General features: G+C 50.0%; 1 protein-coding gene across 4 annotated transcripts in view; it reads left to right on the top strand.

Moving 5' to 3' along the window:
• ACAN (aggrecan) overlaps positions 1-15,428 on the top strand; it is a 68,186-nt gene that overhangs the window by 50,980 nt on the left and 1,778 nt on the right. For 2 of the 4 annotated variants that reach the window (XM_060401386.1, XM_027957060.3), the window contains 4 exons: positions 9,676-9,789; positions 12,934-13,092; positions 13,501-13,583; positions 14,673-14,817. In XM_060401386.1, coding sequence (XP_060257369.1) covers positions 9,676-9,789; positions 12,934-13,092; positions 13,501-13,583; positions 14,673-14,817 — 501 coding nt within the window. The remainder of the gene's footprint in view (positions 1-9,675; positions 9,790-12,933; positions 13,093-13,500; positions 13,584-14,672; positions 14,818-15,428) is intronic. The other 2 variants (XM_060401387.1, XM_027957062.3) reach the window with 1 other exon arrangement.

Below are 15,428 nucleotides of genomic sequence, written 5' to 3' on the forward strand. Positions count from 1 at the left end.
AGTGGGTCGGAGTGATTCAGACTGTAGCATGGTAGGAAGCAGTGTAGACTCAAGGTTCTGAGCTGTGCAGGCTTAGGCGAGTTTCTTAACCTCTCTGAGCCTCATCTGTAAAACAGCAATAGTACCAGGGGAGAGTAAATGAGATATAAATATGTCGAGAACAAGGATTTACCTTTTGCACACAGTACACACTTGTAGGTTCACAATTGTTACGGTCACAGTAGAGTTACATCACACAAACATTTATATATGAACTCAACTATCTGGACTCGGCACGAGAAGTACTGTTTAGATAGTGCTGGAAATTATTCTCCTGCCCCTGGCCCATGGAGTGAGTGTGAGAAGAGAGAATGAATCTGCTGATGACATTTATGTGCCAATATTTGCTTTGTGCAGGGTTAAAACCTGTACAGTTCAAGTTAATATGATGCATCAGTTCAGCTGTGTCCTGCCTTTGGACCCTGGGTCCTCGCCCCGACCCTGTGCAAGTAAACCCTCCTCTGTACTGTGGTGATGGTCTCGCCTTGACACAAACCCAGCAGCTGCTGGTTTTCCTTTATTTTCTGGGACCCCTTGCATCCCCCTGTGTACTGAGAGTCCAGTCAGAGAATTCAGCCCTGCCAGAAGCAGGGGCTCAGGAGGGAGAGAGTCCCCAGAAATCATGTTGACCCAAAACCAGCCTTGTGGGTTTCTGTGGCCTGGGGCCCCACCCTGGAGGTCTTGGAGCCTGCACTATACCCCAGGCAGCTACATTCTTGATGCCCAGCCTCTCCCTGGGGGTTGCAGCCTCTACCAGTTGCTGTGCTAAGCCCTGTAGCGCTGGGACCTGCCAGGAGACGGAGGGACAAGTCATATGCTTGTGCCCCCCAGCCACACTGGCAAGCACTGCGACATAGGTAGGACCCTCGGTGGCGATGGGGGTGCAGACAGAAGGGTCGGGAGGAGGTGTCCGAGGTCACCTGAGGTGCAGGCTTCTTGTCACACTGGCGTAGGAGAGTACATAGTGATATGTTGGGGTAGCAGCCACAGGATAAACATGGCATGTCTTTCTAGAGGGTCTGTTCTGCATGATGGTTTAGGAGAAAAAAAGTCATTAAATTGAGAAGTAGTTCTTTTTTTTTTTTTTTTTTTTTGTCAAGCCAATGATTGTTTTATGAGCAAAATCCAAAAGGTGCGTGAATTTTGAAGATAAAGCTGGAGACTTAAAAAAAAATGTTGAGCTAGGGAGTGTATTGAAGAGAGCCAGTCATGCCCTGAAGTCCCTGGGAGGGAAAGTCTGAGGGTAGGCTGTCTTGCATCATGCAGAGTGGACCCCTCTGGGAAAGCCCCTCTATGCTTAGGCCTGGGTGGGGTTTGAGTACCTTTCTTGCCTTAAATGAGATGACACAGATAGAACTCATCACTCCCAGCTCCAGGATTCATGGCTGCAGGTCAGCTATGACCCAGCAGAGCTCCACCCTTGAGCACCCACCATGCTGGGGCCTCTGTTTATCCAAGCAGCTTGTGAGATAAGTGAGGAGCCTGGGGGATCCTCTGATTGGAGGTGGCTCCCAAAATGAGATGATATAATCTATGTGTCGCTCCCTGAGCACCTAGAGGCCTGTGGCCATGAGGACATTTCAGCTCATCAACATCACCACCCTTGAGGGAAGAAATACCGAATTCCCTCCAAGCTCAGATTCTTGGATTAGCTCTCTGCACTGCCTCCACATCCTTACCCCTACTTGTGTCTGGAGTCAGAAATCTGAGACCCAAGGCCTTCCATTAAAGGGCTTCATTCCTAAGACACATGCAAAATGCCTTTATATCCTACACAAAGGTACATTAATATAGATACCAATATATATGCACAATAATACAGCAAGTACCTTCCAGGTAAATGAGTTCTGTACAAAGACCACATTCATAAGTCCAGTTTGTTCTAAGTCCAAGAAAATTAGCCTAGGTACCCAACTAATACAGTTGGCTATAGAATACTGTACTGTAATAGGTTTAGAATACTTTTCACACAAATAATACATACAAAACAAACACAAAAACAAAGAAAACATTTTTAATCATACAGGACAGTACCTTGAGAAGTATAACACTGGCATACAGGCACTGGCAGTGAGTGAACAGGCAAGAAGAGTTACTGACGAGGAGGGAGAGGAGGTGGGAGATGGTCGAGCTGAAGGGTCGTCAGCAACAGGAGATGGAGGGCAAGCTGCCATGTCACTCATGCCTGATGCTGATGGCACGGGTTCCATTTCCTTGCTGGAACCACATGCACATTTGCATCTTTGAAAGTTTGCAACTTGAAGGCTCACATGTAGGGAAATTACTGTGAATGAGTTATATACTCGTAATATATATACACTCTTAATATAAACTTGCTATATACTTGGCACTTACACAGGAAATGTATATAGATAGATAGATAGATAGATAGATAGATATAGATATAGATATATACAAACAGGCTCTAGGGTATATACTATTCACTCTCTTCCCCTTTGGGATCAGCCTCTGCCCACATGTGGGGGCCGTGACTGAGAACACTATAGGCCTCTGTGGCCAGAGAAGGTGGGTTCTCCTAGGAAGGTCCTGGCCTTTCTACCAAGGGGACAGTGCTTCCACTGAGCCATAGTGACCCCAGGGCTGTAGACACACCCCTCTGTCTCCCACCCCCACGGGGAAGGCAGAGCACTACCTCTGTCCTGGGAGAGATCACCTCTGATGAAAACTTGGAAAGACCTGGTGTGCTTTGCAGCACACAGAGTCCTCAGTCGGCAGTAGAAGTGACTGGTAGACGTCTTGCCAGGTGTGCAGACACGTCCCCACTCCCAGGTCTGGGTGTGCAGGTGGAGAGCAGCAGGGCGCCCGTCTTGGGTGAAGTGCTATGGAGCTCAGCTGTGTCAGCCAGCCCAGCCTGGGTCAGTGAGGAACAGACTCAGGGCCCAGCAGGGCTTCTGGGATGGGGGCAGCCACCAGGATCAGAGCCCCCTTGCCCTCTTTTAGTATCTTCTGACACCTCTCTCCATTCTTAGCAACTCCTTCTCCAACCTGATACTTGAAACAAAAATGGAACACTGGTATCAGAAGTCACGCAGCAAGGCTCGCATCCTGGCACCTCTGAAATTAGAAGTAGGTGACAATGGGCCTTAGCTAATCTGCTCTAAAGACACCTTTTCTTTAATCATGTATATTTCCAATGGGCGTTCCTTCCTACAGTTTCTTCCCAGGCAGCTCTGAGAGCCTGGTAATCATGTCCATTTGAAAGTGCAGCCCCTAGAGGTTAAGCAATTTGCCTAACTCCACTGAGTGAGTCCAGTCAAGAACTGAGGCCTTCAAACCTATGCTGTTATGTGCATGTGGTGAGGGTGGTGGATAAAAGTGCGAAACACTCTGTAATTAACGCATATCCCAACCAATTGGCTCAGATGGTAAAGAATCTGCCTGCAGTACGGGAGACCTGGATTCGATCCCTGGGTCAGGAGATCCCCTGGAGAAGGAAATGGCAACCCACTCCAGTATCCTTGCCTGGAAATTTCCATGGACTGAGAAGCCTGGCAGGCTACATATAGTCCATGGGGTTGCAAAGAGTCAGACACACTGAGCGACTTAACTAACCAACTGGGTTAAAAGATGATTACAGTGACCAGTTGAGGAAACACTTATTATTTCAATTAACAATTAAATTAGATCTATTCAGTAATTACCTAATCAATTGGCCATTTAGTTTGAGTTATATTGATAGGCATTATTTTAATAGCATATTACTAGTTCTTTTTCCGGGATATAATTTCCTGGTGGCAAAGATGGTACAGAATATGCCTGCAATGTAGGAGACCCAGGTTCATCCCTGAGTCAAGAAAATCCCCTAGAGAAGAAAATTACTACCTACTCCAGTATTCTTGCTTGGAGAATTTTTTGGACAGAGGACCCTGGTGAGCTAGAGTCCATAGGGTCACAAAGAGTTGGACACGACTGAGCGACTAACAATTTCTAACACTTTTTGTATTGAAAACATTTGTGTGCTAATATCAAAAAAATGAATTTGTGATTTAAAAAAAGAATTGAAGTCTTCACTGCTTAACACATCCAGCTGAATAAGAAACCTTCTCTTGAACATAACAACCAGTTGTTGGTCTTAAAAAGCTAGAAGCTAGATTTCAGGGGAACCAGAATGAAGAGTGGCTGTAGTATTGCATTGGTTCAACTAGACACAGACGAGCCCTCGCTACCTCAGTTGTAAACAGGGTCAAAGATAGTGGTTCTCTGCTTTAAGACCTGGTGCCTCGGTCCCACTCCTACAGACTCTGATTAGAATAGTCCTGTGGCCTTGGCTCTGGGGTTTTTTAAACTCCCAGGTGACTCCAGTGGAGGCAGAGCCGAGAAACACTGCTGTGAGGATTAAGATCATCCATGTACATCTCACAGGTTCCCTTTTCTGTCTCTCATGCTGCTGATTACGAAAAGCTTTGTCATCTCTAAAGAGCAAGTAGTAAGAATCATCCACGTGCAAAATCTGGCATCTCAGTGCCCACCACAATACCCCTGGGGTCCCAAGTCACTCCTGTTCAATTTAACTCAAGACTTGGTGCTTCCAAAAGGACTGCAGATGGTGTCCAGCATCCATCTGTCATGTGGCTCTAGAACCAGGAACTACAGGTTGTTAGAAGGCCTTATAGATCTGTGTCATCTTGTTTAGTCAGCGTTCTGTAAACAAGTGCTTGATAAATTTATTAATCTGTACTCTTTACAGCAAAGTAAATGCTTAATGAATACTCAGATTCTTTAGCAAGGCTTCCCAGGTGGCACAGTGATTAAAAAAATCTGCCTGCTAACACAGGAGATGAAGGTTCAGTCCTTGGGTTGGGAAGATCCCCTGGAGTAGGAGCTGGCAACCAGTATTGCCATACTGGAGATGGCACCCGCTCCAGTATTCTTATCTGGTAAATCCCATGGACAGAGGAGCCGGGAGGGCTACAGTCCATGAGATCGCAGTCAGACACGACTAGCGGCTGAGCACTACTACTGCTACAGATTCTTTGGCAGTAAGCACTGAACTGGAGAGTTCCCTGGCAGTCCAGTGGATAAGACTCTTCGCTTCCATAGCAGGAGGTGCAGGTTTGATACTTGGTGGGGGAACTAAGGTCCCACAGGCCACAAGATGTGGCAAAAAATAAACCCAAGACTATCCTATTCCTATCAACTTAAAAAGCAGAAGCACTCTCCTCACTTCCATTGTTAACACAGTATTTCCTGTAGGAATTAGATTTCTGATCCTGAGGTTTCAATCCTCGCAGCTCCTTAGAATCACCTGGGATACTTTATTATTTTTATTTATTTATTTATTTATTTTTGGTTACCCTGAGTCTTTTGTTGCTGTGCATGGACTTTCTCAAGTTGTGGCAAGTGGGGGCTACTCTCGAGTGCTTGGGCTTCTCATTGCAGTGGCTTCTCTTGTAGAGGATGGGCTTTAGGCACACAGGCCTCAGTAGTCATGGGTTTAGTAACTGTGGCACACCAGCTTAGATGCCCTGTGGCAAGTGGAATCTTCCCAGACCAGGGATCGAATCCACATCCCCTGTGCTGGCAGCTGAATTCTTATCTACTGTACCACCAGGGAAATGCTGGAATGCTTTTTAAAAGTGCCATACCTGGGCCTCACCATGAGCAATTCTGATTCACTTGGTCTGGAGAGGGACTCTGATGGTGTTGGTAATTTTTTTTTTAATCTAAAAATTAACTATCACAATGATTCTAATGGGCAGCTAAGTTTAAGAAATCAGATCTCACGTTCAATTTCCTAGCAATCACTGGCATTGCCTGGATTTCTCTAAACTCCATGGTTAGAAGGGCATGAACTTAAATTTTAATCAGACTCTTTTCTGTTTTATTGACATTTTTCACTTTGTGGATTTGAAATTCTGATCTATAATCTGACACTGTCTCTTCCCCCAGTGGGGTGATGTTTGAATTCCAGTGAAACCTTATCCCTGGGGATTGGGGGAAATGCTTTCAAAGCAAGTAAAAATACAGGGTTACAAGTGAAGATACAAATTACATCTTGACTTGACATAACCAAGAAGTCCACAGGCAGATTTTAACAGGCAACTAATTGAATTTAAGAAGTAGGATATTAAAGTTGCATCTAAGATCAACCTTTAAAATATAAAAGACTTGACCATATAAATAACTATACTTTAATCATGTTTATTTTTAAAGCTAATTGGAACTGATAAATATGCTGTTATAGTCCTTCTCCTGGAGTAGGAAATGGCAACCTGCTCCAGTATTCTTTCCTAGAGCATTCCCTGGACAGAGGAGCCTAGCAGACTACAATCCATGGGATGGCAAAGAGTCAGACACAACTGAGTACACACACATAGTCCTACTATCAATTGTGACATACCAGAAAGCAAGTATATACGTTCAGTTCTGTTCATCCTGATAGATCCTAGGTCTTTGCAGGGTGTGGAGCATCTGTCGAGCTAAGAAATTGCCTCTATGCTTCTTGAGGGGATTTCTACCCCCACATCCTTGTTCAGTAAAGTCATGTCCAGGGTCATCATATAGAGCCACACAGGTTGTGCACTGAACAACTTGAAGGGTAGCACTTATACCATGGTATTTATGAGTGGCAGCCCCTTTGGTTGGATATCACTTGAGTAAAAGCACCTGTCACTCAACTTTTTCTGTAAACAAAAGAAACTCTAAGTTGGATGTCTTGAGTTCTGACCCAGGCAACAGCTGGACAAGATATATTCAGGGTAGAGGCCTGAGTTCTCCAGTTCAGAGGCCAAGGGGATTATTTGCAAGTATCTTTATTCCCATCACCTTCACCAGGGGTTCTTAGCTAGCGACATCACTAGAAAGCCTTGTTCAGGAACAAAAAATCCCTTTTGGTTAGAATAGTGGAAAGCCAACTCAGAGTCCCTACTCAGTGATGACCTGTGAGCCCTTGGCTGGGGAGGTACAAATGGTAATGAGATGGTGAGATCCAGGACTCCAGTGTCTCTCTCTCTCCACATATAACAGAGGCCTGGCTTTCATCCTCATGGTCTAATTCTCTCCTCCATCTCCTCCAGTCTGTCTCCCCTTCTTACCAGCATGGGCAGGTCACTTCATTTGTTTTCTTATCTATAATATGACACAATGATATCCATGCTATAGGAACACTTGGAGGATAAGTGGTTGTGAGATATGGTGTCTGGCTCAGAGAAGATTCTTGGAAGATAATGGCTCCCTCTCTTTCCTCTCTTCCTTCAAATAGTCTGCCCAAAGCCCTTCCCATTCTCCATTTGCTGTCACCTTGTCTGGGGTCCCCAAAGTACAGCAGGGCCCAGCCCAACTGTTCTCATGGTTTCAGAAGATAAACAATGTTCTAACTGCCTTCACTGAAAGAGGTGGGGTGAATTAGGGCCAGAATGGCTCTTCTAGTCAGAGGAAGAGAAGAGGCACCACAGGCCTGAGTGACTAAAGAGAAGGCCCCACTCAGGCTGTCCCGCCCTCTCCATACTGCCAATGGCCTAAGTTGCCCCAGTGCTGCTCACAAGCTCTCAGGTCTTCAGGATTATGGTCCTTCCTTCCCTCCTCATCTGTGAATCTTGGGCGCTGTATGAAACAGCTTCTGAGCCCAGGAAACTAGTTCCTTGAGTTTCAGTCCCTGCAGCCTTCTCAGATTCTGCGCCTTGGCCAAACACAACAAAAGAAAACGCACTGTCCCAGGGCGCAGGCCACCTGGGGAGGGCAAGTGATGTAAAATAAGCCTCTGGGACCACTGGAGGCCACTGGGCCTGACCTCCCTTGGGCCTCTGCCCTCCCACCCTCTCCCCCATGGTTGGCCAGAGGCCCCAGGGTTGATGTCTAGCTCTTCTTCCCAAGGGCCATTCCCGTCCCTGCTCTGTACAACTGCTTTAGCGCCTACATTTGCTTAATATCCCCTTGCCCAGTGCTTCCCGTCTCCCATAATGATGCTAATGGACCAAAAGACAACAGTAGAAGCAAAAGAGCCTCCCCCAGCTTCTGCCCAGCCCACCGGCCTGACCTATTGCTGCTACTGCTGCTGCTGAGAATCCTGGTGCATGCTGGGAATCCAAGTGCATGCTGGGATTTCAGCCCATTCCTCCATGCATTTTGGTTTTGCTTGGAACAGTTTCAAACTTGGAACTGTTGGTTTCTAGCCCATGGTATACAACTCCCTGAAATGAAGTCAAGAACTCTGTGGGAAGAGAGACCTCCCTGAGGACTTGAGATTCTCAGGGCCTCTCATGGCACAAACCCAGCTCAGGTCTAGATGACATCAGTGACGCACTAGTGAAAAGGATCCAGAAGAAAGTGCTTTTATCTTCTTCTCAGAGGATTGACTTTAACGGTTTAGTCTGTTCTTTAGAAGTAAGAACTAAGTCCTGGAACGTATTTAGGAAGGTGCCTACGTGGAGACCACCCATCAACACATCAGGTCCTGAAGTTTGTATGAACATAGCTTTACACATCATGCTGACTTACAAGACAGTGGAATCTATTCATTCCAGAATTGTATGAATCCCCTGGGAAGAGGAGCTTCCAATACCTTTTGTCATGTTCTCAGAGGAAGGAACCCAGCAGGTGCCTTTGAAGAACGAATACAAAAAGAGTAGAAGGATCTTCTAGGTCTCTGGCTTCTCTGAAAGATACAGAAAGACGAGATAAGGAGTTCCAGTTCTCATCTTGGCTAATGGGTGAAAACTTGAGGCAAAGGCCAATGACTTACCAGTATAAGTCCCACAAAGATGGATCACAAAGAACATGTTGGACCAGAAGAACAAAAGGAGAGAAGAGTCTTCCGGGGAACAAGGCTGATGGAGACCTGCCAGTATCCCAGGCTGGTGCTGGTGGCTGGCCACTTACTAAGTGCCTCGCCAGCTTCCAACACTGGTCTCCCACTGGCCAGGATGCAACCCTTCTAGAAATCATGATTCACTGGAGATGTCCCTGTTTTGAGGCCTTTGGCTGGAAGAGAAGATTACATGGGGAGATATTAGACTGGGTTTCTGTTCCATCCCCCCAAGATAACAAAGTTGGCTTCATCTTTATAAGATACTCTAGACTTTTATTTACTGAAGACAAAGAAGGTTCTGCAACCAAAAAAGAAATCTCGTGAATATTCCACGCTGCCATTTTCTCCTGAACCTGTACTCTGCAAACCACTTCTAGCTTGTTTGTTCTAGTACTACATGGCCTTGTCCTCTTTTCTTGGTTCAAAAGGACAGAAGAAGTTAGGAAAAGAAGGAGCTCTAAGTTTCCAGTATTTGAATTCCAGCGTCCTTGCTCACTGCCATGTTGAGAGCCAATTCAGACCCCAAGGCCGCTTGAAATATTCACAAGAGAAGACACCTGGAGGAACTCCAAGCTCACTCTCACAATAGGCCTTTGCCTTCAGAAGCCCCAGATCTCTTCACCTGCTGGGAAACCTGGCTCCAATGCCCCAAGCTTGCCAGTCAAGAATCACACACATGCGAGAAAACCCTTGTTGGATCTTTGGGTCAGTGCTCCAAGATGGCGGCAGCAGCAGCAGCAGCAACAGTTCTTAGGAAATCCAGGGCTGTGGAGAACCGCAGGGCTGGCCACCCATAAAGAAGCTGCAATGCAATAGAGAAGCTGGAGTTGCGGGCAGGAGACCTAATGGTGGCCCTTGGTTTCTTGCAGACATTGACGAGTGCCTCTCAAGCCCTTGTCTGAATGGAGCCACCTGCGTGGACGCCATCGACTCTTTCACATGCTTATGCCTTCCCAGCTACCAAGGGGACATGTGTGAGATTGGTACGGCCGTCTTGGCTTCAGCTAATGTTACTAACTGCTGCACCCACTCTTCCTCCCTCACCCTTCCCTGCTAACCACAGGTTCTAGGCCCTGGCTGGACTCCCCCCAACCCAAGATCCATCCAGGCAGCCACTTCCGGGGCCACAACTGAGAAGTCAGCCTCCCTCACTCTCACTCCTTCTCTCGCTGTTCCCCACAGAAACCCTCCTCTGGTGCACTGGCTGACCTGACCGCAGAAGAGCCAGGCAGGCCAGGCCAGTCTGTGTTTTGGAAGGTGGGGCTCTAGAGGAAACTTTCAAACACTAACCTCCTCCAGGTCTGCCAGATGCCACCAGCAAAGTTGCTGCCTGCATCAGACTAAGAAGATAGAGCTGATGCCATGCATTTGTCTTGAAGGAAGCTGTGGGTGGGAGTCATTGGTCCTTGCTCTGGATGATGGCCATGGATCCTCCCAGCATGCCCGTGGGCTTGTGTCTGCCTGCCGTATTGCCCATGGGACCTGAGTGGCCCCTCCATGGCCCGGGGAGCCACCGCACCACACTGGCCAGGCTGACTTCCTCTCTGGAGAGAGCTGTGGTCAATCTGTCTGAGAGCTCCCATGTCACCAGCATGCTCAGGTCATGCATGCACAGGGACTGCTCCGTGTCGCCTTGTCATCATTGCCACCATGACAGCTGCCATGTCAACACCACTCCGGTCTGCTCTTCCTTTCTCACTTCCTTGTGCAAAGCAAAAGGCTGGTCAGAGAGAACAGAACCTCGTTGCATGGGACAGGAGCTGAGCTTCCTATTCCTTCTTAAACAATTTTTTTGGGGGGGTGGGGGACACACCACGCAGCATGTGGCATCTTAGTTCCTGACCAGGGATCAAACCCATGGCCCCTACACTGGATGAGCTTCCTCTTGCCAACCCCTCTGCTTCTGCATCTGGGCCAGGACCTGCCAAGGGGAGCTGTGGGCCAGGAGCTTCCTGAGGCCAGACTGTGCCTGATGCCCTCTCACCTTTGGTGTTTCCTAGTCTCCCCATCCTCCTGGGTCTCAGGGCCACCCCAACTCAGAAAGGCTTGCTGTTGCTAGTAGCAATGATCCATGCAGAGCTGGTAGTGTTTAGGGTCTCAAAGCCATTTACAGTGAGACCTCAAGTTGGACATCCCAGAAGCTTCCAGACAGCAGCTGAAACTCCTAATCAGCCTGGGAAGATAGTTTTGGAAGGTTTCAGGCTGGTGGAGGAAATTCTGAATGAAAAGGCTTGGCCTGGACCCTCCTTCTCTGCAGCTTCCCATCCTCCACCTTCACCCCAAGGCTCCAAGAAATTGGTGCAACGGGTCTTTTCTGGGGTGTGAGTGGAGAGTTATAAGGATTTTCTCCCCAGGGTGCCAGAATATTTGCCACTGGGAGAAGAATCTGGAATGTCCATGCAGACCACAGCTCTTGGGTGCCAGGCTGGGCGAGGAGGTGCCTGCACAGGGCTCTGCCTTCTGATGCAGCAAAGAGAGGGTGCTGCCGGAGCCCCAGAACTGGGCCCTGGGCCTGGACACCCAGCTGAGCAGGGCTGCCTCTCTTCTCCCATCCAGTCCTGAGCACTCACCACCCCCAGCGGGTGCTTCCAACCTTGGCTGTAGCCCTGAGCCTTCTTGTAGCCTTCCTGGAGGTCTGTTGTTTATTTCCCCAGAGCCTCCATTTTGCAGGACCCTGGCTCCTCCCAGCTCAGCTATTCCCTGCAGCTTTGCCAGCCCAGCTCAGCCCTCAGGCCCCAAGGGGGTCCAAGAATTGACCCCCCAAGTCAGCCCTGGGATGATGTATGTGGTTTCCTTAGGTGCTCAGTTATCTCTGAAGCCTCTCCGCCTTTCTTTCCAAACCCTTTGGAGAAGTTGTTGGCAGCAGGGGGACCAGCAACCTCCTCCTCAGCACTTCCTGCTGCTCTGCCTCCTTCTTCAAAGACTGCTGGCCACGAACTCTTCTCTCTGTGTCTGTCTTCCAACCCTGCCAAGCAGTAGTGATCCTTTTCTTCCTAGAACTGCCCAACCAGAAGGCCGCCACACAGCCTGAGGGGTTCATGGCCCCACACTCAGCTCCAGGGCCCTAGGGACAGTCCTTCACCTGTGAGACACCAGGGGAAGAAAGAAGAGAGGATCTTGGAATTCCCTCTGTCCAGTGCTGTGCTGGTAGATGTTTAACAACTGCCTCTCAAAGAGGATGTGGAGCACCTGCCGGTTTCTAAGATTCAACACTCCCACGAGGGCCAGGGAAGCTACCGATGTCATACCACTAAAGGCCAAGTTGGGGGGCTTCCATAATGGTCCAGTGGTTAAGAGTCCCTGCTTCTACTGCAGGGGGCATGGGTTGTATCCCCGGTCAGGGAACTAAGATCCCGCATGCCTCATGGAGCAGCAATATATAAATAAAAATAAAGGCCAAGTTGGGAAGACACACACCAGCTCTAGCACACCCCTGCCTCTGTCTGTCCCTCTAGACTGTTCCAAGAGCTGCACCTCAGTGCTTTTTCCTGAACTCAGAACCCATTATCAATATAGATTTAGGGGAAGAGAAGTCCCTCTTCTCATCCGCCACCAAGAAATAACACGAAAAACCAGGGTCCCTGGGTCATGGACCCCAAGCCAGTATTGCGTGCTCTCCTAGAGCCAACTCTGATCAAAAGACTTAGAGGTCTATGTCTTCTTTGGACCAAAGCGGACTTGGTTCTCCTCCTCTGTCCCCACCCAAGCTTCCATTCCATGCCCCCAGCCCTTCCTGCTCCTGCCAGCTGCACACACTCCCCTGCCGCCCCTTCTCTCCCTGAAGCCCCTCAGAGTCTCCTTAAGTTGTCCTTAAGCCTCAACACCTCCTACCTTCCCACCTCTTTTTACCTGGCCTGCTGAGCTCTGCCAGTCCTGCCGAGCAGGCAGGAGAAAAGATTCGGGGGAGGGAGGCGATATCAGAAAAAGAGAGGGTCCCTGGCATTTCCCAGAGGCCTCTGGGGGATGAGGGGCGGGGCCAGGCCTCCTGGCTTCCCACTTGAGCCTCCATCCAGTGGGGCCTCTCCCTGCCTTTCGGGGTGTGACGCAGAAGGCAGGATAAACACCGGAATCCACCACCCCTAGTCGGCCCCCTGGCCCTCTCCTCAAGCCCCTACCCTGTATTGCAGACCAGAAGCTGTGCGAGGAGGGCTGGACCAAGTTCCAGGGCCACTGTTACCGCCACTTCCCCGACCGGGCAACCTGGGTGGACGCCGAGAGCCAGTGCCGGAAGCAGCAGTCACACCTGAGCAGCATCGTCACCCCCGAGGAGCAGGAGTTTGTCAACAGTGAGTTCAGTGGGGCCTTACGGGCCCGAGAGGGGAATGGCCACGTAAGCCAAGGGCCTCCCTGGCCAGCAGTCAGTGGACTTGGGCCCAGTAGGGGCAGGGAGGGAGGGAAAGGGGGCATTTCCCCAGGCTGAGGGGCCAGCGGTTCTGACGGTACCCAGGACAGCCCACAGTCTGTCAGAGTCAGCCTCAGACTAACCTTGTCGTCAGTCTGCGTTAGCTCAGGGAGGTGGGCCCAAGTGCGCTGCAAACATGCATGTATCATGACCCTTGTCAGGACCCCGGAGGCAGGTGGCACACTCCTGAGCACCCACCCAGCTCCTGCCACCCCTCCGTCCCCTCTGTCTCGATTAACTCAAGTTTCTCCCAGATACCTTCAGGTGCCCGATATCCATGCCCTTTCTCTAGACAATGCCCAGGACTACCAGTGGATCGGCCTGAATGACAAGACCATCGAAGGGGACTTCCGCTGGTCAGATGGACACTCCTTGGTGAGTTCTGCTGGGGGCACCCAGGATAGTTGGTGGCCCAGAGAGGATAAAGGAAGACCCCCTCAGAGACAGACATGTTCAAATCACATGCAGACGTTCACTGAGCAGGTGCTAGACCAGGAGCCCTGAAGTCGGGATTGTGTCTTGTTTGTCTCACCTTTAGAGACTAGCCCAAGACTGGACACCTGAAAACTAACATGAAGGGAAGGGTGGGGATGAAGCAGGCAATGAATGAATGAGGGCAAATCACCAAGAGGGTATGTATGCATGCATGCATGCTAGTCGCCTCAATTGTCTCTGACTCCCTGTGGCCCTATGGGCTGTAGCCTGCCAGACTCCCCTGTCCATGGGATTCTCTAGGCAAGAATGCTGGAATGGATTGCCATGCCCTCCTCCAGAAGGTCTTCCCAACCCAGGAATCGATCCATGTCTCCTGCATTGGCAGGCAGATTCTTCACCCACTGAGCCACCTGAGAAGCCCCCAAGAGGAAGGTTTAGAGAGGTTCCTTGCACACAGAGCACTAGAGTCCACACAGGGAGGTAGATAGACAGAAAGCAACATAGATGCCAGTTGAACAGCATACGTAGTAAATAATGAAGATCAGTAAAGGACCTCAGGGAAGACTTGCTAGAAGAGGCAGATGTCAACCACGTCATGGCTCTGTTATGGTCATGGGGAAGAGGAGCAGCTACATCAGAGGAAAGGGGCCTCGTTTGTCTGCAGTCAGGCTAGAGGGAGAAACCTGGAAAGGCAGAGTCTGGACATGGGAACAGTAGCTCTACCACCCGGTCCTGCCCAAGCCTGGCAGCTTGGTGACCAGCCCCACTGGCCCATATGGAAGAGGAGATTGGCATCAGCTCATTAACAGGGACTGTGAACCCGGGGTCTTCTGAGTTCCTGACAATGACCCAGCCCGGTGGTGTGATCAACGCCCTCCTTGGAGAGCCCGTGAGTCCCATGGCACCACCAGACTCTCCGCAGTCTTTGTGCCATGGCCAGGAAGGGGCTGGACAGGGAGTGAAAGCAGGGGTTAGGCAGGCTGTCCCACTTCTGCCCTCTGCTCACCCCTTCCCCAATCCCACCCACAGCAATTTGAGAACTGGCGCCCCAACCAGCCTGACAACTTTTTTGCCACTGGGGAGGATTGCGTGGTGATGATCTGGCATGAGAAGGGCGAGTGGAATGATGTCCCATGCAATTACCAGCTGCCCTTCACCTGTAAAAAGGGCACAGGTAAGTGGCAGCATGGGAGGGGTCCCACAAGGACAGAGTCAAGACCCCAGGTTCCTGCTGTGTGACCTGAGCCACGTCACCTGGACTCCTGGCTGCTGGCATCACTCACCTGCCCAAGTAGCAGATTGGAGCTGACCTGGGGGGCAGGGGCCTTGCCCCATGCCAGCATCCCAGAGCCAAGGGAAAGGCTCAGACCACTAGGGACAGGGAGAGGGTGCAGGCTAGAGGACAGAGCCCCCTGCACACACAGTGCCCTGGGTATCAGCACAGAAAGTCACCCACAGTTGCACATGAGTTGGGAGCCTCCCTCTCTAGGATCCCAAGTCCATCAGTCGAACGAGTTGGAGTTGTCAGGCCTTGATCCTTGGCTTTGAGTCTGCAGACTTGGAGGTGTGGCTGGGACACTCGCCAGTGTTCCTGCTTCTGGCCTCGTGCCCCCCTCCCCACCCCCAGCCTCCTTTGGTTCCTCCTTCCCCTGCACCGCAGTTTTCATAGCCCATTATCATAGCGAAGTCACAGCCAGTCTGCCTGGCCCTCACCCTCTTTCCCAACTCCTCATCCTTTTATTCCCTTCCTGCTGCTCTAAATCATTGAGGAGCCCAGATGTCAGA

This window comes from Ovis aries, chromosome 18 (genome assembly GCF_016772045.2).
Source record: "Ovis aries strain OAR_USU_Benz2616 breed Rambouillet chromosome 18, ARS-UI_Ramb_v3.0, whole genome shotgun sequence".
Lineage (NCBI taxonomy): Eukaryota > Metazoa > Chordata > Mammalia > Artiodactyla > Bovidae > Ovis > Ovis aries.